This window comes from Agelaius tricolor, unplaced genomic scaffold (genome assembly GCF_023055355.1).
Source record: "Agelaius tricolor isolate 1412-34295 unplaced genomic scaffold, bAgeTri1.0.p SCAF_2, whole genome shotgun sequence".
Lineage (NCBI taxonomy): Eukaryota > Metazoa > Chordata > Aves > Passeriformes > Icteridae > Agelaius > Agelaius tricolor.
The window spans coordinates 76,599,830-76,625,078 of NW_027269262.1; the positions used below are offsets into that span (position 1 = coordinate 76,599,830).

The following is a 25,249-nucleotide window of genomic DNA, read 5'->3' on the forward strand; positions in this document are numbered from 1 at the left end:
CCGAAATCATTCCTGGCTGATTATTTCCTAGTGCCCATGTTTGTGTTCCAGCCTATTTTGTTCTACCAAAGCAATGTGGTAGAGCCACACAGCAGCTGAAAACCAGCATGGCTTGAGCCCAGAGTGTTGAAGCCATGAAGATGATGTCAAAATCTTTTGCCCTATGTCTTGTTTCCAGGGAACTGATTTTGCAAAAGCACCCTGCTTTGAACCATTAGTGGAAATTGATTGCCTGTGCTGTATTCAGGAAGCTGCACTATGCCACCCTGGCCTGTGCTGATACATCTTCCCAGCCACACAGGAGGCTGAGCTGTCAGTCCCCATCCTTTCTCTAAACTGGAACTTAATAATTTATTGCCATGGATATCAACAGGACAAAAGAATTACAGTGCAGGAGCTCAGGGCTCTCTCTGCTCCCCTCAGCAATTCAGCCATAATGAAGAATCATAGACTCAGACTCATAGAATCATAAAATAATTTGGGTTGGAAAGGACCTTTTAAGAATCCTACCACCCTGCCATGGTCAGGGATATCTTCAACTGGATCAGGTTGCTCAGAGCCCCTGCAAGCTGCTCTTGAATGTTTCCAGGATGGGGCTTTCTTTAAGCTTCTTTTTCTGGCAGACACACCTGCAGCAACCCTTTCATTTCCCTTTGCATCCCTTACTAAATCTGCTTCAGCTGCATCTTGGCCTTCCTGACCTTGCCCATAGAAAACTGGCAATCATCCCCGTACTCCTTCCATTTCTTTACCATCTGGATTTGTAGCAAGCAGAACAACTAATGCAGATACTCTGCCTGGGAGTAAAGTAAGCAAAATGAAGAAAATAATATGAAATCTGCATACCCTTCCCCTTTTGCTGCCTACCTCTTACAGATATCTCGCCCACTTTGTGCCTACTGTTTACTTGCAGATATTACTAGGAGGAGCTGATTAAGAGTACCTTCATGTATCAAGAGAATTACTGGCAGCAGATGAATATCATAAGCTGAGATGGAGGGTGAGGATGGCTTGGTATTCCACTAAGTGAGCAGAGCGAGGGGATTGCTCTAGAAGGCAGTTAAAGTGGAAGCGAATTCAACAGAGTGATACAGAAAAATAACAAATATAGAACAAAGGCTATAGCTGCCCATGTACTGACATCATATTGGCAGCAGGTCAACAGGAATCTTATACCAACATTGTATTTTCCAAAGAGTGTCTTTATAAATATTTCTTCACTACCAAATAGCAGAGAGACTTGGATATTTCACAAGTTTTATCTGACAAAAAGATAGAGAAGAAAAAAGGGGAGTATAAGGATGGAAAACTACTCAGACATTCAAGCAGAACAATTTTTTTCATTTCCATAAAATAGCTAATTTATTATCTATTAGATATGATTAGTTCATTTATTATTTATGGTTAATATAGAAATTCTGAAAAGTCTGTCCTCGATCCTTTTCATTCATGCTGTTACATATTGGAAACAGCCAGAATGAAAAGAATCTGTCTGCTGCTACAGACATCGAGGCAATGCTGTAAAGAAAGAGGAATGTTTGAACTTTAACCTCATCTTCATTGGACTTGCTGCAGGTTGTTATAGATACATATTATTCAGAATATGTAGGTGACACTTTACATTGGAGTTAAGCCTGTACATCTCAGTACTTTTGCAGGGGGCAGGAATATGCACGTGGCTCTGGTTCTACTGCTCCAAGCAGAAGATCTGAAAACAGCAGGCTCTTTTTCCTGAGAGCACCAGGCAGAGGAGTTCTCCCTCTTGTGGAGTCAAATGTGACTCAACTGGCAATTTAAATTCTGCTTCCATGATCACCCAGTCTCAGAGACAGACAGGACATAAATCCTAAGATAGCAAGTGAGAGATGGATGCAATTTTCAGGATTCTTCATATGATGGCTCAATACAGGCAAGAGGAAGGTCTAATCAAAAATAAGGTAATATCACTATGAAGACCATATTCTGACCCAAACACATGCTGTGCATTGCAATAGTTCTGAAATTCTTTTGCACATCAGGCATCTGGTTCAGCAGCTTGTCCTTTAACGTATGACCATTACTATCAAATTTGCCCTTCTTCTGTTTCTAAATGACTCTTTGCATTTCTACATGGAGTAAGGATTTATTACAGTTTTAAACCAGTACATGCTCTTTTCCTTTTTTCTTTTTCCCTCCTCTGGGCTCTGCATGTAGCTAGAATGTTTTCAAACATCATCAAGCAGGTTTTCTTCCAGTGTAAACTCTTTTTGTCCTCCCTCCTTCTCTCCCTCCCTCCAGCAGGTGTGGCTAGTAAGAGCTTGAGACAAGAGATGTGGGACTTCAGGTGGCTCTTCAAAATGCAGTTTATTGTATCCAAGATGTTACAACAGTCCAGGGTCCTGGGTGACAGAGCCTGTGTCTACAGCTGTCAGCTCCAATTATAAAAAAGCCTGAAGACCCTTTTGTTTTGGCTACAATGCATTGTATACTTTTATTTGCTTAGAATCTTAAAACATAAGAACCAATCTATACTTTTCCTATTACCTGTAGCCTATCATAACTACTATCATTACCATTTTATGGTCAATACTATCCAATCACAACATAGTATGTTACAGTTTAAGCTTGAAATTGTTTTTCAGTTTTTCTTGCAGTGGAAAATTCTTAGACCTTTTTTATACTAGCCACATTGACATGTCTTGTTTCCTGTGGTATCTTTCTGCCTGGTAAAAACATCCTTTTGTTTGTGGTCAGCTTATCCTTTGCTCTAAGTCATAAAATCTCTTTCCAACTCGACATAACCTTTGCTTTCTTAGTTTTCCAGTAAGACCAGCTCAGCAAACCTCAATTTACACATCTATTATTCTTCTATATCAAAACTTGCTTCCATCTCTATTTCTTTCTCAGATTCTACATTCAGAGACCTTTCTGCCAAGCATACATACCTGTTAAACTTTCTTGTCAAACGTTCATCCTTTCCAACATCTCCCCCAATCTGATGAACAACAAAGATGCTAGAAACTATCTTCTTGTTCATCATTCTCTGCACACATTGAAGTACAGAGGGCACCACTACTATAATTACAATTACCACCACTAAAATAATCAAGCCTACTTTACAAAGTTCCTTCAGCCGAGGTGCAAAGCTCCAACCATCAAACAAACAGTCTAGCCAAGATGTTTCATCTGTTGAAATTTGGTTAGCTAAATCTCTTAAGTTTTGCAGCTGTTTATGAATAGAAGTAGAATGATCAGACAAGTTCATACAACACAATCCTTCAAAATCTGCATAGCCATGCCCATGTGCTAGTAAAAAATAGTCAATAGCAGCTCTATTTTGTAAAGTGGCATGTCTGACTTCTTCAGCTGTCAGCAAATCACTAATCATAGCAGAGTTTACTTCTTTACTGAGCCAACACCCTCATTTGTTTAATTGTTTCAGTGCAATTGAGGACAACTGAGGCAAAAAAATGCTCGTAGCAATTGATTTTCCAGAGTTCCAAGGGTGAAACTCACTATCACATTTGCTGTCATAATGATGCCCCAAGGAAGATCTTATTTTTCTATTTTTCTTTTTGATTGCTTTTTTGACACTGGGAGCAATTATTGTAAGTTGTCCCAGGGCACAAGGGCCACCATCTGGTTCTGAGGGAATACCTTGCCAAGCCCTGTCTCCACAGATGAGCCAAATTCCTTAAGAAATCGAATAGGAAGTTTGTTAAAACAATCTGTGTGAGGTTCATCGTATGTAAGAAGCTTTGTTTGACAACACCAAGTCATATTACTATAAACTGGGTGATAAGGAGTAACATTTAGATGAGGGCTGTTTTTTCCCACAAAACGAAACAAGTAACAAGTGTCCATAGTTAATGAGCCTAAAAATTCTAATTCTTGAATGTCAGATTTATCAACTTTATAATTACCAATATAAGTTTGGTGTCTCAGGCTGGGAGTTGGGGAAATGTGATGATTGTCATATGGCTGATATTTATCAAAAGTGACATTATCAAAAGTTTCTGGGAAAGGCACTCCAACCAAACAAGTTGAAAGAGTTTTATTAGGGGACTGTGTTGGATAAGCAGATGGTGTCAGAGCCTGCAGACTTGGCTAAAGAAACCCAAACATTCATCTTTGGTTGAGTTACAGGTAAAGCTTCACTGTAAAAATAAAAACAAAAGGGTAAAAGCTGCATTCACCCACACAAATAATAATAAAATTCCATTATTTTCTTGAACTGTTTCTGGCAGACAATTTTCGCTGGGTGATTCTGCGTAGTTCATGTTTGGGTGCCGGTTTCTCAGCTTCCACTTGCAGGGTCACTGGCTGGTGTGGAAGCATCAATGGACTTTGATGGGTGGTGCAGTTTCACGTTTTTTGCTGGCAACCACTTGAGTCCTGTATCTGTAGAAATACATGCAAATCCCTTGTCCCATGTTATAAGATCATATGGTCCTTCTTTTTGTCCTGATTCTAGATTTTTAATTAAAACTGGGGGGTACTCTTTCAGTTTTGCTTTTTTGCTGTTCATGAAATATCTGTAAATGGGGGGATCAGGCTCTTCTGCAGAGCTATTCAAAAAGTTATAAACATACAAAGCTTTATTCAATCTCCTTTGAGGTATATCCTGGGCTCCCCCCCTTTCTGTTGATCTGACATATGTTTCAGAGTTTGATGTGCTCTTTCTACCATTCCCTAGCTTGTGGGAGAATAGGGAATACCAAATGCACAGCAAACATCCCAGTCATTTAAAAATGTGGCCAATTCTTGTGAAGCATATGAAAGACCATTATCAGTTTTGATTTCTTGAGGGACACCTAATGAGGAAAATGCTTGTGAAAAATGCTGCCAAACATGCTTAGCTGTTTCTCCTATAAGTACAGACATATGGACATGTACAGCAAAAACTGCTTTTGAAAATGGTATCAGCAGAGACATGGATATTTTTAAATTTCCCAAAAGAAGGGTACTTTGTGACATCTGTTTGCCATTTTTGAAAACTTTCCAACCCTCTTGGGTTGGTGGCTCCTGTAGAAGGGATAGGTTGGACAAGCTAGCAGTCAGGGCAAGCCTGTATAATGGCTTGTGCTTGCTCTAGGGAAATGTGAAAATCTCACCTGAGCGCCTGTGCATTTTGGTGAAAAAAGGCATGACTCAATTTAACTTGTTCAACAATGTTAGGCAAGGTAGCTGCAGGAAGCACTGAAGTGGAATCTTTAATGTCTCCTGCAGCTCCCTCACCACATGCTGCTGATGCCAATGCATCAGCTCGTGCATTCCCTTCTGCCATAAATCCTGGGAGACCAGAGTGAGCTCTAATGTGGGCAACAAAATAGGGATTAGTTCTGTGTAACAAAATTTGATAAAGACAGGTGAGCCAAAGACACAATTTTTTGTTCCTAACATCTTTTAAAACAGATCCTTCAATTCTCTTGACAGTGTTAGCAACGTATGCTGAATCAGTGACTGGGTTAAAAGGCTCTGGAAAGAGCTGAAATGCTCTTACCACTGCTGCCAATTCAACAATCTGAGGAGAACCTTTGACTTTTTGAACATCTTGTTCCCAGGATTTAGTATTTTTATTTTGCCATGTAACCTCTGCCTTGTGTGTTTGTCCTGGCCCATCAGTGAAGAGATTCTAAAGGTTCTTCCCTGATAAGGGGTTTCTCTTTGTAGCATAATTTAGTTTTGATCAATTTGTGTGCTGGATAATGAATGGAGCAAACACCTGGAAAATCTAACAAGGCATACAACAAATCTTCTGACTTTTGCATGGCCCAATCAAAATAGGATTTAATTATAGGTAAATAGACGATTGTAAATTTGCAACCTGATATAAAAAGAAGCCTTGCTCTGCCTTTGATGATGATTTGAGAAATCATCTCTAAAGATGTAAAGATTGTCTTTGGTGACCTGTAAGCAAGAAAAACCCATTCAGTTATTAGCAAAAGATCATTTTGAGAGGAGTCCCATTGAAAGATGAGGCCATACAGTCTCAGTGTTTCTCCTAAAACTGCAAGGAAAAAGGTTTACCTGGAACATAGCGATGTGCTTGTCTATTTTGCAGAGCATCAGTAATTTTCTCTAAAACTTTGCAAGCTGCAGGCATAAGAGATCTAGGGGATGATTTGGTGGGTCCCTCAGTGCTTCCTGCTGGCGGCGGCAACATGGTTAAAAGATCTCCTCCAGTCATGGGGGAAGCCCTGGGATTATTTGGAAACAAATTTGGTCGGGTTTTGGGGTTTATTTGTGATGGATTTAAGGATTTGGTGTTGGATTTAAGGGATCCCTCTCATCCTCCGAGGTAGAGCAGCTTTTAGTTTGGTCTGCCTCTCTTACTGCAGCTGCAGTTGGTGTTTTCTTCTCCCTCTTCCTCCTCCCCCCTCTCTTGGCTGGAGAGGTGGCACGGAGGGTTCAGGTGGAATGGTGGGGGGAAAGGGCACTGCAGAGGGGGTTTCCCGGAAAAGATTTCTACAAGCACGCAGCAAGTGGGGAGTAAATCTGCTGCTGTTTTGTCGTGGTGAGAAATAGCATTATATCATTTGACCCCCACAGAGTCCCAAAGGTCTCTGGTAAACAGCTGTAGAATCGGCATTTGGGAAGTTGGTCTCAGTCCATGGTAGAAGATTTTTAAGCTCTTGTTTTGGTAATTTACTTGTACTGGATTTAATTAGAGATTTTAAATGCTGATACACATCTCTCTGATTGGCAGACACATTCTGCCCCATTGACTCCCCGGTGCTCACCTGCTGTTCTCCTTGCAGCAGGTGCTGTACGTTGAGCTCCGATCCAGGTACTGTCCAGCAGCAACACCTGTCCAGCCTCCGGTCACCTTCCTTTCAGGTGCCTGTTCCTCCTTTGGGCTCTTCTTTCTGGGTTCACCAGGAGGTCTCTTACTGCTAAAAGTCCGAGTTTGCCTACTAAAATGTGGGCGCCATTAGTAAGAGCCTGAGACGAGAGATGCAGGACTCCAGGCAGCTCTTCAAAATGCTGTTTATTGTATACAAGATTTTAAAGCAGTCTTGGGTTGTGGGTGACAGAGCCATGCTTACAGCTGTCAGTTTCAGCTATAGACAAGCCTGAAGACCCTTTAGTTTTGGTTACATTGCATTATATATTTTTCTTTGCTGAGCATCTTAATACATTACCAATTAATACCTTTACTATTACCTATAGCCTATCATAACTACTATCATTACCGTATTATGGTCAATACTATCCAATCACAACATAGTATGTTACAGTTTAAACTTAAAGTTGTTTTTCAGTTTTCTTGCAGTGGAAAATTCTTAGATCTTTTTTCGACTTGCCACATTGGGATGCTTGTTTGCTTATGGTATCTTTCTGCTTTTCCTAAGACCTATTTCTGCTTGGTAAAAATATCTTTTTGTTTGTGGTCAACATATCCTTTGCTCTAGTCATAAAACACCCTTCCAACTTGACTTAACCTTTGCTTTCTTCGTTGTCCAGTAACGACTGGCTCAGCAGCTGTCAATTTAGACATCTATTATTCTTCTATATCAAAACTTGCTTCCATCTCTATTTCATTCTCAGATTCTACATTCAAAGAGCCTTCTGCCAAGCATACATATCTGTGAAACTTTCTTGTTAAACTTTCATCGTTTCCAACAAAGTGCTTTATAGTTTCAACATGTTGCATGATAACTCAGTATTAACAAACAGAATTTTAAAAAGAAATCCTGGAAAACAGAGTGTTTTATAAAACCATCACAACTTAACTGACATCAAACTGATGCACAGTACAGTGGTTGGTACTCTAGTATGACTGAACATATGGGGAGAACTTCAGATGATAAAAATTGTTCCAGATAGGAGATGTCAAGGCACAATTCTCAATGTTGAGGCAACTCTATTTACTCTTAGCTGCTGTGGGTTCCACGTCAATGTCCAGGTCTGACAGAGCACAGTAGAAGAGCATCTGAACATACTTCGTTGTTGTAGCTGTACTGGCAAAAATGTGTGACAGAAATTTAAATATATCTTAGACATACATCTGGATTTTGAGGATTTGAAAACACTACACAGATATTAGAAAAATCTTGAAACACCTTAATCAATAAAATTAGGCATAAGTTATAAATAGCTAAAGGCTATTTATAGGCTATTAAAGGCTATAAGGCTATTAAACTGAAATTCTTGTTTAATCAGGTTTTCATCAACATTTTCATTGAATTGATAGCTGAATTCAAAGTATAATAAATAAAAATATTAAAGATTTGCTTTTCAAGACTGCCTGAATTTGAGGACTGGCAACTACCCTTCAAACCAATAATTAATTATTTCACTGTTTTTGAAAATCTGTGCACTCCTCTGATTTGGATTGTTCCATTCTTGGATGGAAAGTGAAGCAAAGATGCTCTGGTATTTCTGCCTTCCAGGGTATTAAAAAGATCAGGTTTAGTATTCACAATCCTATGTGGCTTTTATTGAGCCAACATAGTTATGACACCTACATATTGGCCTGTTTTGTACAGGTGAGCATGGTTTTGTTTTCAGGACCATGTGCTAAAGCAGATGATCTCAGACATGCCACATACCAAAGCATAGCCAAACTTCATATAAATAAGGATTTTAGGAAAAATTATTCTTTCCTTCTTCTGACCAAGGTTTTGACATGGTGATTGGAACATGATGTTGCTTACCAGAGAGCCAAAGTAGACATTTAGGTCGTTTTTCAACTGGCAGATAGACTCCCAAATAATATGCAGGAATGCCTGAGAGGGCAATACCAACCCCAATAAGGGAATTGATTGTGTCACTGTAGAGAGGCACTATAATCAGGAATAGGGAACACAAACAATATACTATAGGGAAGAAGAGGCTAAGCTGTGAAGACAAAAAAAAATACAGCATTTATTAAAAGATGCAACAAACACTCCGTTGTAAAAATTCAGGCTTTGCAGATTAAAGTTAGACATGTCAATAATAAATGTACTGAATCTTTTTGACTGCTTACAGTCAGCATAATTTATTAACTTCTGTGTACACTACTGAGAATCTCTTATTTGGTACATATATGAGCATCTATTTTATTTTCTTTCAGGCCTGCATAAACTCAGTTCCTTTACAATTAGTAAAAGATCAACCTTTGAAAGAAATACTTTAAGTAATGTGTAGCTGTCTCTCCAACTTCAGTTAAGAATTGTTACGTGTATTTTTGGTTGGGAACTACCTCTCTAGACCTTCAATTATATTCTTGATGTTGTAGAACTAAAGGACTGATTTACAACCCTTTTTGTGGGCACTTAACAAATGTCATATGACAAATAAGGAAAGTTGGGCCATGAAGCTGATAAGAAGACTGGAGCACCTTCCCTACAACAGCAGGCTGAGAAAGCTGGGGCTGTTCAGCCAAGAGAAGAAAAGGTTGCATGGACACCTCACAGCAACCTTCCAGTGTCTTAAGGGCGCCTACAGGGAAGCTGGAGAGGGATTCTTCACCAGGGGTTGTAGTGATAGGATAAGGAATAATGGGTACAAACTGAAAGAGGAGAAATTTAGGTTAGTCATTAGGAAGAAATTCTCCACTGTGAAAGTGGTGAGACACTGGAACAGGCTGCCCAGGGAGGTTGTGGATACCCCAAGTCTGGCAGTAGTTCAAGGCTAGGTTGGACAAATCCTTGAGCAACCTGGTCTGGTGGAAATTGTCTCTGCCTGTGGCAGGGGTGGTTAGGACTAGGAGATCTTTAAGGTCCCGTCCAAACCTTGACCTTTTATGATTCTATGAAGGTTTCAAAAACCTCTTTATGAATTTATTTTTCACTTTTTATTTTTCCTGTCTCTAGTAGTAAGCCTTCTCAAGGGTCCAGGTGTTGACATTTGAATTCCAGCTGAAATTGAGAGTAAGAATTTACTGTTATAAATACTTTTTCTTTTCCTTATGAAGGTTAAAAATGTAAGTTGATGAAAACCAACTACTGCATTTCAGAAAAGGAAATGGTGTATGTGGAGTTGTGGTGTTGACTAAGCTGGCAAATGCTGACAGGAATTAAACAGTCTTTGTGTAAAATCGGACTGTAATCCTTAGTAGAATCAGAGGCAAAACTGCCAATAAGGCAAGATTTAATCTTTATCTTCCACATATTTTGTGGGAAAGTTTGGAAATTGAGTGTGAACATGCTTCAGGAAAATTTAGTCTGCTGTGGAAAATTAGGAAGTTTTCTAGCAGGAGATACTTAGAATATTTTATGCCTTTGTTTGAACTTTTTAAAAATTAATCAGGATGTGACACTTAAATGGAAAGAAAGGGTGTTTGTAAAAATGATGCAGAAGTTAGGAAGAGAGATTGACAAAGAAGAAATATTTGGGGGGTTTTAATTTGTAATTCTCTTGATTTTTACTGCATCACTGCAGAGCCGAAATGCAGGTCACGGAGCCAATAAACAGGAGGCAGTGCAGGTTTTGTGTGCCTGCTGTGTGTTTCCATCCTTGCTTCCTGGACAATCACTGGATTAAAACTAGAAACAGGTTTTAGGCACACTTTGTTTCTGTGCAGTTGCCCTTGTCTAACTGATAGTCAAATGCTCTTCTAAGTCAATCATTAAACTTGCACTTTACTGTCTATAACCACTACCCAGTGAGAGGGAACCTTCAAAATATATTTGATAATTTAAGCTAACTTCTGTGTGGGCAGAATTGTGGACATTTATGGGCTTTGGATGGATTTTACTGTGTTTGTTAAATCATGTAGGTTTGATCAGAGTGTTAACCTCTTTGGAGCTTCCATCACCAGCTCTACTGAGTCTGCTGTTCTCCCAGGATGGGCTAAAAACCTCAGACATTTTTTTATTCCTTATTTGTTTTGAAACAAAAATTATAATAAGTCTGAATGAAAGAAGAATAAATGGTATATATCATTTCAATATCACAGCAAAACTTCCAGAACAGATGTTCTTGTGGACTCTTAATGGGTTTTGCTCCTTCATCTTGTATTTTGAAAGAATTTCTATGGCTAATAAATAATCTATAATATAACTGGTACTGTTATGGTTGTGATATTAAAGGTCATATAAACACATGCATTAGGTGGCTTTTAGAGCTTTCTTCCTGACTTTTTTACTTACTTTAACAGGTCGTGGTCTATGTGGCTGAGTATATCTCAGATAGATTAGTCCTGCAATAGATAGACCCACAAAGAGCCAGTAGTTGAAGCAGTAGTAATTAATAAGGAGGAAAACATCTTCCACAAGGAGATAAAGCAAAGTCATTAAGCCCTAGAAACAATAAAAAACAAAGACTTTTTAAGGTGAAAATAAGGACAGAGTAAAATTATAAACGGATCTGTTTCAGCCTATTTATATGAGCTTTTCCTAAGCTCATATAAAGTCCACTCATAAACTGAGAGTTTATATATAAGTCCACTCATAAACTGAGACCATTAGAGTAAATTCTGTGCCCTGCAGGTGTGCTATACTGCCTGCAGAGAAAGACCTAAACCACCAGGAATTCAATGTCTATTTTAACAGATGAGCAGAAAAACTTCCCCTTTCCACATGAAAAATGTGAATGGTTGTATACTGAGAGAGTATAAATCAACTTGCTAGTGCAAACAGAGTTCCTGTGAGAAGAGTCTTTATAATGAGATTATAATTTTTAGTAAATTTTTTGATGTCAAGCAGGATGAGTATGATATTCATAAACAATATGTAACACAGAGCAATGGCAGACACCAAATAAAATGCATGCTTAAAGACATGGATTATTTATGAAAATAATTTCCAGTAATTCTATAACACAAGATCTCATTTGTATAGTGGCAACAGAAAAAAAGTCAACAGGGTTATAGGCATCCAATGGTAGAAATTTAATTTTAAGAGCTTTGTCATTCCTGTTATTACTAGAGTTGTAGAACATCAGCCTATGGCAGGGTCGAAGAGATGTTCCTGACATATTCTCCTCCAGTGACACTTCAAAAGCTCACATAAGAGACATAAACAGCTGTTGTCTACACTATTACATCTTTAGCCATTCTCTGTTGTCTCAGCAATGCTATTGTACTTCTCACTAATATTGTTTGGAGAGCACATGAACAAATCAAGCCATTCTCTTTCCACTGAAAAAACCCCCCTCGATCAAACAAAATAACACCACTCCCACGCCCTCAATGAGTTTAAAAGTTGTGGGCATATGCAGAAGATGTCTCCAGGGCAGGAGAAGTCTGTGAGAAGTCCAGGGCAGAGCAGAGGTGTTTTACCCCAGGTGCAAACCCCAAGTGCCCAGCCAGGCACGAGGCTGGGTGTCACTTACATTGAACAGGAGAGCAGGGACCGGTGTGAAGCACTTCACATGAATCAAACTCAGACTGACAGGGAGGTGTCCTTCCCTGGCTCCAACATAGAAAAGCCTAAAAAAAGACTAAGGAAACTCAACCACAGGAAGAGCTTTTTGCTTCCTGACAAAGCAAAGAAACAATTCTTTTATTACTCTGTTGTAAGTGCTGTTCTCTTCTTAAGTGGCTTTAGTTTATCAAATGTTGCTAATCATGAGAAGACATCTGATTGTGACAATACCTCCATCATAAATGTACCACTTCACATGGCAAAAATTACCAAACTAATAAAGAAGGCAGATTATAGATTCCTCTTCAATTATTTAAAATAAATCTTCTATTCCATACCGAGATGCTGCAATAATTGACGAGTTTAAGCCACTATAGCAAGACATGGCCACTGCTATAGGAATTATCCACTTGGCATGACTAAGGGTTTCACCTGCAAATGTCTGTAACAGAAAAAAAAAATGATGGTGAGGCCTACTATGTTAGGAATATGGATAATTCTGAGAAACTCTCATGAAAACACATTATCCCAAATGTAGCATCATAGCCCATGCTTTTTGGTGGCACCCAATAATGACTTAGGAAATTAGAATTGGGAAAAGCTAATCAGCATCAAAATAAAATTGGTAGATACATTAAAAATATTTTTAAAAAAATCTAAGCCTAGATTAATTCAGTGATGGAAAAAAGGATGATGTATTGACTTTAAAGTATTCTGACAAATCCCAACTGCAGTAATCCATGAATTATTATTTTCTTTCTGTATAAAATATTGATAAGGTTTTAAAAAAACATTATAGTGCACACTTCTGCACTGAAAATATTGCTGTGGTTGTGCAGCATTAAACATTACATACTGTACATTAGAATGATAACAAAAAATCCTGGTTCTCCAACAACCCAGACTTTCTATAGCTCCTTGGTCCTGGCAAAAGCATCTTTCCTATGATGTAGTGTTAAGAGCAGGATTTACAGAGTATAAAAGACAATTTTTCAAGAGCATATTTATTGGATATATTCTTGATATGCACCTTCTAATATACTGGTACTGTTACATGAAAAAAATCTTTCAAGCAGCCTCCAACATGATAGTATTTCAGCTGTTTGCCAAGCTGAAATGCTGCCATGCTACCTGAAATTTTCCTGTAGTGTCTTTTGTTTATGTTCCACAACTTACCACAGCCACCGCATCACTTGTGAGGAGAGCCGATATGTCCAACACTACATAGTATGCTATATTAGTCAATAAGTAAATAATAGCTACAATAGGCATTGAAATTGCAATAGAAAGAGGTAAGTTCCTGCAAAAGGAAAATGGAAAAATTATTCCATGTTATTTAAAAAATAAATAATTAAATAGAAGATTGTTCCCAGAATGGATACCTCCATCACGTCTTGTAATCCATCATTTTGAATCATGGGGTTACAAAACAACACACAGCCATGTGTGAAACAATGCCATAAAAAGCTTAGTTTGTTGCTTGTGTGTCTGTCACAAGTTTAAAAAAAAAAACCCTTAAAACATTCATACATGTAAATTTAATACACTGTCTGTTATAGGCAGCAATGTAAGAGAGCTCTGAAACAATGAGATTTAAGTGCAGACTTAGGTATTTTCTTGATTGTGGCATTTTTTCCCTGACTCATAACCTATGCATGTTCCCAAGACAAGATGGACTATATCAGCTTGAGTGGCTGACTCAAGCCAACTCCCACAGGGCTGACATCCCTACAGAAGGGAGGAGATGATATTTGCCCATAAACAACAATGCTGAAGATCACATCATAAAAGCCACAAAGCTGACACAGTCTTACTCTACTGGTGGCAAAAAATGTCAAGGAAAAATAATTCTGCCTAACTGAAGAGATGCAGGGAATTTTAGAGGGCCAGATGCACCTTTGCCTTTCCTTGCTTCCAGCAGGGATTTGTTCTTCTTCTTTAAAAATTGTAGTCTGAAGTGGAAGATGTAAAATACACATATACAGGTAAATGATTCATTAGTGTGATATAAGTGATAAATGAGCACAATAATCAGAAAGAGTTCTCCTACTTACTCCTTCATTTGAGAAGAGAAAATAATTTGGCTAATCAGAAACAAATACAGAGTGGCTTGTCCTGCCATCACCTGTCAGCGGTTCAAAGGGAAAGCCTGTGTTTACCTCTCAGGATTCTGCATTTCCTCGGTGACATAGTTGAGCGTGTCCCATCCTGAGTAGGAGAAGAGGGCAGAGTAGAGAGCCAGGGCAATCATCCCTGGGTTTGTTGCTGAGCCCTCAAACGGAGCTCTCAGGTTTTCAGTTTCCCCTGTACAAATGGCAGGTGCCAATTGACTGTTACATTTCAAGGATTGCAACTTAGAAGGGCACTACACCTCAAGTGCCAGCTAACCAAAAGGAAATAACACCCCGCTGCAGCCAGGTTTCATTATTGTATCTAAAACTGCACAACTTACATTTTTAATTAACAAACAAGAGAGTTTCAACCAGATGTTCAGACAGCTACACTTGCACAGGGAGAAAAGAGAACATTTTCACACGTTTGTTATTTGGATGTGACTTTTGTAATTCTACCAGAATTCACAGAGTCCCCTCCTGACATTACTGCTGCCCCTACCGAGGGAGGGAGCCATACCGAGGGCATGCAGTACTCTGTCAGCCAGGATGAGGCACTTTGCAAACCCAGTTTCAGTTCCCGAATCTGTCTCATATCTCTCCCTAACAGCTGCGCTTTTATTTTCCCCAGATGAATTAGTGGCCACTAGAGGGGGACCTCCTTTAGTTTTCAGTGGGATGCTCTGACCCACAAGGGGCTTCCCCAAAACTAAGGGATGAAATTAAAAATTTTTTCTTTCAAAATTCTGCTTTAGTTAAGTTCCATTGGTTGAGATGACAACCTGCAGAGTGCTGCAAAATAGGCCAAATGTTAGTGAAACTGCACAAGCCTTCCCTGACGCGCTGGAAAGGGGAAGAAAGGCCTTACTGAGATTGCAGAAGGAAAGTCTACCATCTAATGAAAATTGAAGTAGGTTAAGTATTAAGAGAAGACAGAAACATGCTGAAACTTCAATTAGGAAAGAAGATAATGTCTTTTTGTAGTCTTTTTTTGTAAAATGAAAGCACTGATTCAACTAAGGAGTTTTTACATACTACAAATGCAATTCAGTCATCGAAGAGCAGGAGATTGTTTGAACCAAAGAAGAGAAGATATGAGATGTACACATACTTTGGAGAAGAAAATGGTTGGAAGGTAAAAGAAAGAAAAATCCAAAATGTTCAAGAAGAGTTTTTGGGTTGTTTTTTTGGTAAAGACAGTTCATATTCAGAATCAGTTATATTTACAGACCTTTAACACAAGAAGTGTATCCAAGCACATTAGAAAGAATATGGCAGGGCTAAAACATCATAACTGTTCTTTTCATTAAAACAGCTGCTGAGTTTAAAAGGGTCATTGACCTGATCAGAGCTTCCTCCAGAAATCGACATCATTCCTCCTCCCAGACTTTCCCGTACTTAAGTGCTCAGTTCTGCTTAAACAAAGCAGAGATGAGACCTTTACTACCAGTAAAAGCTCTCAGCACTTCGTGTGCCTCACCATCATGCTCCCTTTATGCTTCAACCCTCCCTGAGCCCACAGAGCAACGCAGAGGAAACAAAATGAGCAGTAAGTGGGACCAGAGGGAGCAGCCCCTGCATCCAGCAGCACACCAGTGAGCAGGAGGGGAGGCAGTTTTGAAGGAGGCAATTTGAAAGCAGGGGCGGTGCTGCTACAGAGGTGACACCACAGAACCACACTTTTGCAAAACTGCAGCAGTTTTATGAGGGGAACTACTCCTTCATGCAACTGTGACCCTTAAGCAATGCTTCTTCTCTGAATCTTCACCTCTCTGCCCTTAGGGCTGGGTTTGGTTGTCCACGTTCCTTTAGACTCCAACCAGCTGGTGACAACTGACATGCAGAGGTAATGGCTAAACAAGAAAGCTTTCCTAAAGTCTAATGTAGCTTTATGGTGTAACACCTGATGCAACTGCAGCCAAGGAAAGGAGGAGGCCAGCAAACATGGAAAAGAAAGCATGCTTGTTAGGTTTTATCAGCTAATTTAGCAGGAGAAAAAGATAATTCCTAAACTGGAGAGGGAAAACCACCTTTATTTCAATTGAATAAAGATAAAGGCTATGCAATTTAAGAATTTCAAAGAAAATGAAAATGTAAAAACCTTAGTAATCTAAGCAGCAGAGCTAGAACTAGAGGAGAATTCACTGTACCAGAGGCCCAAATTAATAAAATCAAATCTATTGCTATATGCAAAGCTCTGAGGTAGCACCAGAATAAACTGCTCTCCAGCTTTGCAGTGTGTTCAGTTCAGTCCAGTTATTGCTGATAGGAGGTGGCTCATCTGCCCTGTGATGCCTTTCAGTAGCACCATGCCACAGTGATTCACAGAACTGCACTCTTGCAGTCTTCTCCTCCGTTTCTAGGAACAAAGATGCCCTCCCACAAATGCCACCTATGATTGACCTGCTTCTCTTCTGGGCAGGGTGCTGTGGCTGGGGGGTGGTGCCAGTGGGGTGAGGTGGGGGGAGAATGGTGGTGGGGGGAACTGTGAGGAGCAATGCAATTTCTGTTTCCCTGGCCTGTAGTAATGCATGAGTTAGACACCGAGGCTGACTTTAACTCAGCAGTACAGTGATGTTAATTCAGCTGCTATTTGCTATTCAGACCAAGCAGCACAGGACTTGGCCTGAATAATTAATCTCCTATTGCTTAACAAGCCATAAAATACATCTGATCTTCCTATGTCAGACTTTTTTTTTCCCAGAATAAGAAACACTTCATATGTAAGTGTTAAAGATCTCTCTACATGCATTTTGAAATCATCATATATGATTCATTTCATAGAATTTAGGTAAATGAAAATGATTCTTACCTTTGCCAATTTTGTAAAGGCCAACAGATATCACCAAGATTAGAGCCATGACTTTGGCATATGTGAAAATATCTTGTACACGGGTACCCCACTTTACATTAACACAGTTAATAAATGTTAAGGAACCTGCAGAGAAATAGAATATGCATGAAAGGAGCCCTGGATGTTTAACATCACTCAAGTCATATTTCAAACCCATCTATCCATGTACCACTTCTCTTTCAAGGAGTAAAACTGAATCAAATTTCACCACTTCAGGACCACCCAGATTTAGTAATATGAAATACCTGGTTTAAAACTTACACAATGATTTTCTGTTTTCATGACAGTGGGTAAGACAAAACACATCAATTTTTGAACTTTAGGACTAGCTCCTTCTCCTTTTAAATAATATTTAAATTTTATTAAACTCAACAAGAGCTATTTACATGCAAATGATAGTATTTCTTTATATCCTGTATATCAAAAATTTCTTCCTGCTGAGTTAAGCTCTAGTTTTAGTACAGAATAAGGACAACTGCTGCACAAACATAGTTTGCATGCTGTGAGAAGATACTGAATTGAGCCAGGCCAGTGTGCTATTACTCTGTGCTCATGGCTTAGAAGTTTCCTCCTTTCCCCAAATTCTCTGCAGTCAGGCTTGTCCCTCAGCTGGCAGCAGGTCCAGCCAGGGGCTGAGCCATGTGCCCATCTGCTCTCACTCTAGCACACACACAGGGCAACACAGGCAACTTCTCCCTCTTGCATGAATCCCATGATTCAAAACAGAGATAGATGAGGAAAGGTGATGGTGTGCATTGGTACCAGGTATGAAGCCCAGCTGCTGGAGAAGAGAGCAGAACAAATGTAGCATGGTCACCTAGAGTGCTCTCAAGCATAGATCAAAGTGGGATTTTTCTTATCTAGAAGTCTTGTTGGTCTCTGCTTCTGTTTCCTTGACCTGCCTATAATCTAAACTTCAGTTTTGAAAGGAAGAAAAAGGGTTTTGTAATTCTCAAAATGAAAATAATTTAGAAATCATTCTATATAGTAAGGGCACTAGCATACAACCACACATGCTCAAAGAACTTCTTGCCTTCATTTTCATAAATTAATCTGTGCATGTGACAGTGTCCTATCAGCCAGTTAGGCCAGTGAAGCATAGACATACATGTACCTTTAATCAGCAGTCACAATTTCTCCCTGCCAAATTGTTGTAATTCTCCTCTCCCCTCTAGTAATACCAGCTCCAAACACAATACATATGAATAAAAGATTATTAGTTCTTAAGAACATGTTTTTGATAGGTAATAATTATTTTCACAGAATGCAAAGAAATAGAAATTTAGAAAACCGTCTCTGACCACGTATAATTACAGTTCTTAACTTCTGGCAATCACTACTTACAAACACACGCAGCTGCAATCAACCTGACTGCGTCATACGGCGGCTCACAGTGGGGAAAAATTGGCTGAACAATGTAGTTAGCAAATGTGATTGCTATCACTGCCTGAGTTGTTGGTTCGATAATTAGCAAGGAAGACCAGAGTCTAATGAAGGCCACAAAGGCCCCAAATGCCTCCAGAATATAGGCATAACTGCCTCCAGATTTTATGATGGATGTTCCCAGTTCCACGTAACACAAAGCTCCAAACAGGGAAAAAATCCCACCAAGTGCCCAGATGATCAGTGAGAGTCCATAGGAAGCACTATACATTAAAACACCTCGGGGTGATACAAATATGCCAGAGCCAATCATGTTCCCTACAATTAAAGAAACTCCATTTAGTAATGTGATTTCTTTTTTCATCTGCATTTTTTCACTTGTCTCTGCCATATTGTCCATTTCAGCTTTTGCATTCTCAGTTCTGGACTTTTTATTGCAGCAGTTTTGCCAAGGGGTTGGCATCTTCAAAACACGTTACCTGAAAACAAGAGGAGAGAACATCTTCTGTAATGCATGTGGCATCAGAGACGTGGATAATATACTTAACATACAAGGCATAAAAGATACAAAGAACAACTATTTTGCCTGATTTTATCTTGCAGTTCAGGAACAGCACACTAGTGAAGTTTTTTAACTTTCACGGTTACATACCTTTCCAATGCATAAAAATGAGGCCACTGTCTTTGGTTATAGATTCTGAAGCTTTTGTTAACTCTCAGTTCACCATTATTATTTGTCTTGAATTGTAATTCTATGCTATGTTATTGAAAATATTTTAAGGAAGAAGGAGACACTGTATCCCTAGAAACACGTTCTAATACAGCTGGAGTATCTTCTACAAGAATACCTCTTGCTAAAATTTGTTTTTATCTCACAAAGAATTTTAATTTCATTATTATTTGTTTTATCAAATGACATTCACTTGAAAACTGTTCTGCTGGGGAGCTCCAGAGAAAAGACAGAAAAAGAGCCTCAAAACCTCTAATCTCACAAAATAAATGTTAATATGAGGGTAAAAAAATCTTTTACTACTGCGGTGAATAATACAGCTTGGTTAGCTATTAACCTCACTTAACTCAGGAGAAGCCACTAACATTCACAGGGATTGAGTCTGGAACACTCTGTCCCTGGAACATTTCTGTGTAAGAGTCCAACAAAACATGCCTGTAAAAGCATCTCCCTCTGGTGCTCACAGGACCAGATCCAAGTGTGCTGGGAGCTGGGAAGCAGGACCTGACTCACAGCTCCATGGGTCAGTCTGCCTTGTGCACACCTGCACCGCTCTGGGGCCGAGGAACCCAGGACTGCAGCGACTGCCTCAATTCTTGGGTCCTGCTGATGTAAGGGGGGCTTAGACCAATGACTAATTTTTGGTATCTGTCTCAAAAGACATCTGTTTCTCCTTCCCTTCTCCCCTCCACACACATTCTAAAGCACTTCTGAAGATAATTTCCTTAAAATCCTATGATCTAGATCCAAGTTCCCTGAGTAGAACAAAGCTCATCCATGCAACGCTGGCTAAACAAAACCCATTTGATTACAAATGTTTGCACATTACATTTACACATTACACGTGATTCATAAATTTGTGTTGTTAGATGTGGGTCAATGGCCAGTTTAAAACAATCTGCCCTCCCCAAACTTCCTGAAAGGTTTGCTTTCCTTGTAAAGTATGGCTGGTTTAGTAACCCTGAATATATTTTAATTCTATGTCTTCCTTCCCAGCTTTTTTGATGCAACTCACTTTCCTAATTGATCAAATAGCGAACAAGGCCTGATGAGTACTAAAAATTAAAAGATGCCAAACTCTCTTTAAAGATTAAATGCTTTTCTCATCCCAATGGCACTTTCCCTAACCACAGGAACACTGTGGGAACACTGGTATAAACTTAAATATTAACTCTTGTCAAAAGTGTCCAAGCATTGACTGCAGTCTCCCTTTTGTCTTTTTTGCCTCCTCCTCACACACACAAGTGACTCCTGTTACTTGTCATATCATCCCTCTATGATTAAAAAACATCATCCTGTTTTGCAGGGATAAATTTCATGCATCCAACACACCATTCATATATCTTCCTTTAAATTCCTGATGAGCTTCACCTGTTTCCTTCTGTGTGACAGAAAGGAGGAAAAAGTCACCCTCCCCACCCAAAATACAGGCCAATAGGCCAATACTTCCAGAACCTCCTGTCTCCATTTCTGTTCTTGATGGCTATATAAAATATCAGCAGAAACCCCTCCCATGATAGCAGCTGTTTGGAGAGTTCATCATGATAGTAACATGCTAAAATCTGGACACAATTCTGTATTAATAGTCCTTTTCTAGCATAGCTGGTTTAAAATGATTGTATGCTTCTTATGCTTGATGTATGATTTTTAATTTTTTTTTTCAGATTTTTAAATGTGAGCTCTGGCTGTGAGCTGAAATGCACAACTATTTCAGTCAGCACAGCTCAAAGGGTGTGGGAATTTAAAATGCAGTTGTTACCCAGGTGATGTTAATGTGGAGCTATGCAAGCAATGATCAAACCCAGGGGCTATCACTTTTCCTGAAATGAAGTCTCACTGATAAGTAAGATACAGGTATTTTCCTGTAAAAAAGAATACATCCAGTAATTGGTAGGTATGGGTAACTTGTGTACATGGCATCAAACCTGAACTTGGATGTCTAGCACAGAGGGCCTGCTAGCTAAAGGAAATTTGATCATTTAAACTGGCAATGCTACAGAAGCCTAGTAGCACTTTTACAATCTGCAGATTTCATGAGAGCACTAAGGTAAAGTTTAAATTATATTCTTAAGTAACACAATGTTTTGCATATTTTCCTCTTATCTCTTGTGCTACCAAAAGTTTATTTCCAATTTCTAAAAATGTATAACCGGAGCTGTGTAGGGAAGTATTTCTTCCATTAATAGGTGACTGCTGATTAAACCATTATGAAAGAAAAGCAATTAGAAGAAACAGTTCAAAATTCAGTACTTTGAGACATGTCACATTAGCAGAACTTTTACCCAGACCCTCAAATAAGTCCACAGATAGGTATGGCCTGAGAATCAAAGGGTAAGAGATTCAGTTTCCATAACCAAGATGTGCAACTTCACTGTAATTAATTTATATAATCTGAAAGTAGAAATTTTTGGACATAATTTTTTCAACAGCTTCTGCCTGTCCTTCTCCACCAAGACAACAGTAATATTTCTAGCAGCTTTGACAGTGCACTGATTTCATTCAGTGCCATCACAATGTTGGAGCAGTTACTGATTTCTTTATTCAGGACTATGTCCTTAAATAAACAAGATTCACTGAGTCGTGACTGATGCTTGTTCTCAGCAAAGTTTTCATGCTATTAAGAAAATTAGTGGGATATAGGACATAGTCTCCTGTACAGATCTCCCTGTATAATAGCATAAGAATAATTTTTTTGTCAAGTGTATAAAGAATTTACTGCTTTTACATCCCAGGCAATGATGAAAACTATTCAAAGATATGCCCAGTGTCTGTTGTCTAATTCTTTACCTCATTTATAGCTTCTGCTATTTTTTTCCTACTGAACCTGGTGAATAGTCCTGTCCTACTGTTGTCACTATCACTTCATCCTCATGGCACCATGTTCCCTTTCTGGGACCATCACCGTTGCTTCTGCCTTGAACTGGTGTGCCAAGAAGCTTCAGCTGAGAAGCTTGCACGTTCAAGAATGCTTCAATAGCTCTTCTCCATCATTTGGACATTTAGGTCACATTTTGAAGGTGCACATACTCCAAGTGAGAGACAGCAAAAGCTCCTAACTGAGAGAGCTTTAATAAGGTGATTTCTTACAGAGGTGGCCATTTTCAGTCGTAAAATCCTGTATTATAATAGATGAAAAATATTTATGGTGAATCTTCTAGCATTCAAAGTGGCTTTCTGAGACCAGAAAATTTTAATTTACGTAGTAATTAAAAAGCTGAGGTTCTTCGCATTCTGTTTTAACATGGTTGGGCATTGTGACGATAAACTTTATGGCAGTGAAATTACTAATACAGGCATTTTAGAAACTCTTGAGTATGAAGTCTGAAGAGCAAAGCATAAAAGTTTTCTGATGCTAAAGAAGGTCCTTGGTGTCTTGGTCCCACGGAGTGGGACAAGCAGAAGGAGCTATTGGTTTCTGGAATCAATGTGGCCACAGCAGGCTGAATGACACAGCTGCCAGCACTTGCCTCTGCCTTGTGTCAGCAAGTGAGCTCTGCTACACAGCTTCAGAACCCATTTTCATTCAGGTCCTCCTTTTTCTTAGGCACTCTCTCAACAAATAGAGGCAAATTTTCCTCTCAGGGAAACACAATGCCTTGAGAGCCCAGAGAGCCATAATGGCCCTAAATCCTTTGCAGCTTCATCTTTATCACACAGCTGCATATGCAAAGAGCCAGAGAAAGGACCTTGGAGACCAACACCTGAGAAGTTAAGTTAATTACATACAGGTAATTCTTAAAAGGTTGTTTCTTACTTAAGCCACTGCGAAAAGTCATACACAAAAGTAGATAGTAGTTGAAAACTAAAGCTGAAATCAAACCCAGTTCTTCCATAAATTACTGCAGGACTGGTTTGGTAGGGCAGGATTTTCTCAGACACTTCCCATTCCTCAGGGGTCTATATTTCATGAGTGATTGCTTCCTTCTTAAGGAGGTAATTCAACTTTGCCAAATGATTCAAGAAGCTTGGCCAGGGAAGTGCTTATGTACTTCCATAGGAACTTACAGACTTGTGCAGTCTTACAAACAGCTTCCAGAGGGACTGAGATGCCTCTCTTTGTTATTTAGCAATTCTCATATTTTAATTCAAGAAATATTAGTAAACCAATAAGATCTCAGAGATTAATTATTGCTGCCTTCAGCAGCTTCCCTTGGAAGCTGAGGAAAGTAATTTAAAAAGTCAACTCTTCTGAAAGATGTTGGAACATGCTGGCCATCAAATTTACACCTCATTTCACGGTCTTTTGTTTTGGTGAATTTTGTCTACCTTCACAAATTTTCTCAATAATGAAAGCGCCACCAATGAACCAGGCAAAATCAAACCAGCTAAGAAAACTGACAAACTCCCAATATTTTCTAGTTTCATTCAGCAAATTAGTAAGAATAACATTTAAAATTAAAATCTAGCACATTTTAATTATGTGTGTAGTAGAAATCAATGTGCATGTAGAAAGCCATTCTAAAAGTCATGAGCAATCTCTTATTTTCTCTAAGTACATTCTGGGCAATTTTCTCCTGCCTGTAGAAGATTGGCCAAAAGTTAAAAAAACCCAAACATATACATTTATATTAATAGCTATTGGAACATGAAATCAGATGAGCAAGCAGTTTTCAACATGACCAAAAATGTGTAGCTCAAACTTCAAAACACTACTACTGAGTATGAGCATCAACAGGTCTCAAAGGGAGTGCTCATAACAGCTTGTACTGTTGGACATTTCCCAATGAGGAAAGCAAACAAAACAAGATTATGCAGTATGAGGAAAGAGCATAAAATAAAATACTCTCAGAAATGATTATACTAAAAACTCAAGCAACAGCAACAAAAAATCCACTTTGATTTCATCTGAAGCAAACATTTCTTACTCAATAGGAAACAAGCATATTTCTTTTTGGATTTAAAATTCTATGTTTATAAAAACATTTAATGAATTATTGCTTCACATGCCTTACTAGGGTCATAGACTGCCTTTCCCACAGAAGGGACTTGCTCCACCCCCAGCACTACATTCCCACCCCAAAACAAATCACAGAGGAGATTTGAGAGAAAAGCTACTGTAGCCCAAATCTAAGGAAAGTATTAAAAAGAGAAGCTAGCAGCTTACCAGAGGGTAGGTGACATGCTTGCTTCCTTTAGCAGAAGGGCTGCTGGAATAGAACAGTGCCTCTCTAAGGCTGCTGCTCTAAATAAACACCTCTGTTTAACCAGGATGTGTAAGTTAACATCCATATGAATAGCCTCTTCTCTCACTTTAGCCTTGACTTACCTGCTATTTTTATTACAGTAGCATAAATATTAAAATCAATGAGAGCTTTCAAGAAAGACCTCAGACTCTGCTGGAATGTGGTTTCCCCAAACAGCCTCAACTGAGGTTTTAGCAGGCAGAGGCAGGAAACTGCTGCTCTCTATTCCTAAGAAAGCTGTGATAGAAGTAAAACAAAAGGAAAGTTGGGGGGGGGGGGGGGGGGGGAAGATCCTTCATCCATATGTCACTGAAACCATGAATAACTACTGCAGTCTAATTCCTTCTTGCCAATTTAGAAAGCCTCAACGGAATTTTTACTAATACTACACAAAGATGTTTATTCTGGTGGCATAACTTGCTAAATCAGAAAGTCTTTCAGAGGGATAGGCTAGCAAAGAGTTGTAAATTGAAATTAATAGGTATTATTTAATTTCAAACTACTAAATGTTTTTGGGGTTTTTTTTCCAAATTTTCTTCTAAGTTTAATCTACACACTGTTAGATATTAATCAACTTGATTATTTTCCTTATTTTCAGAATTATAGATCTGTGTCTTTTATAATTTATGACATGATGCATGAGACACAAAACAGGCTGATCTGGTGTTAAGATCTTACTTTAATTAAATAAGCTTAAAAAAAAAACCCCTAGG

The 25,249-nt window shown here is 38.9% G+C and overlaps 1 protein-coding gene and 1 long non-coding RNA gene across 2 annotated transcripts in view; one reads left to right on the plus strand and one right to left on the minus strand.

Moving 5' to 3' along the window:
- The window catches only part of LOC139587372 (uncharacterized), a 36,327-nt gene extending 25,309 nt beyond the window's left edge, over window positions 1-11,018 (plus strand). Inside the window, exon 5 of the long non-coding RNA XR_011678376.1 lies at window positions 914-11,018. This is a non-coding gene — a long non-coding RNA (uncharacterized lncRNA). The remainder of the gene's footprint in view (window positions 1-913) is intronic.
- Window positions 7,566-24,908, minus strand: LOC139587371 (Y+L amino acid transporter 2-like). Its single transcript, XM_071421630.1, has 10 exons — window positions 24,620-24,908; window positions 18,585-19,102; window positions 17,199-17,324; window positions 14,435-14,579; window positions 13,452-13,575; window positions 12,614-12,717; window positions 12,244-12,340; window positions 11,061-11,210; window positions 8,640-8,823; window positions 7,566-7,938 (listed from the first exon to the last, which is right to left on the minus strand). The coding sequence occupies exons 2-10, from the start codon at window positions 19,084-19,086 to the stop codon at window positions 7,847-7,849; spliced, it is 1,524 nt and encodes a 507-aa protein (XP_071277731.1). The 5' UTR covers window positions 19,087-19,102; window positions 24,620-24,908; the 3' UTR covers window positions 7,566-7,846.
- Window positions 24,909-25,249: the final 341 nt, after the last annotated feature.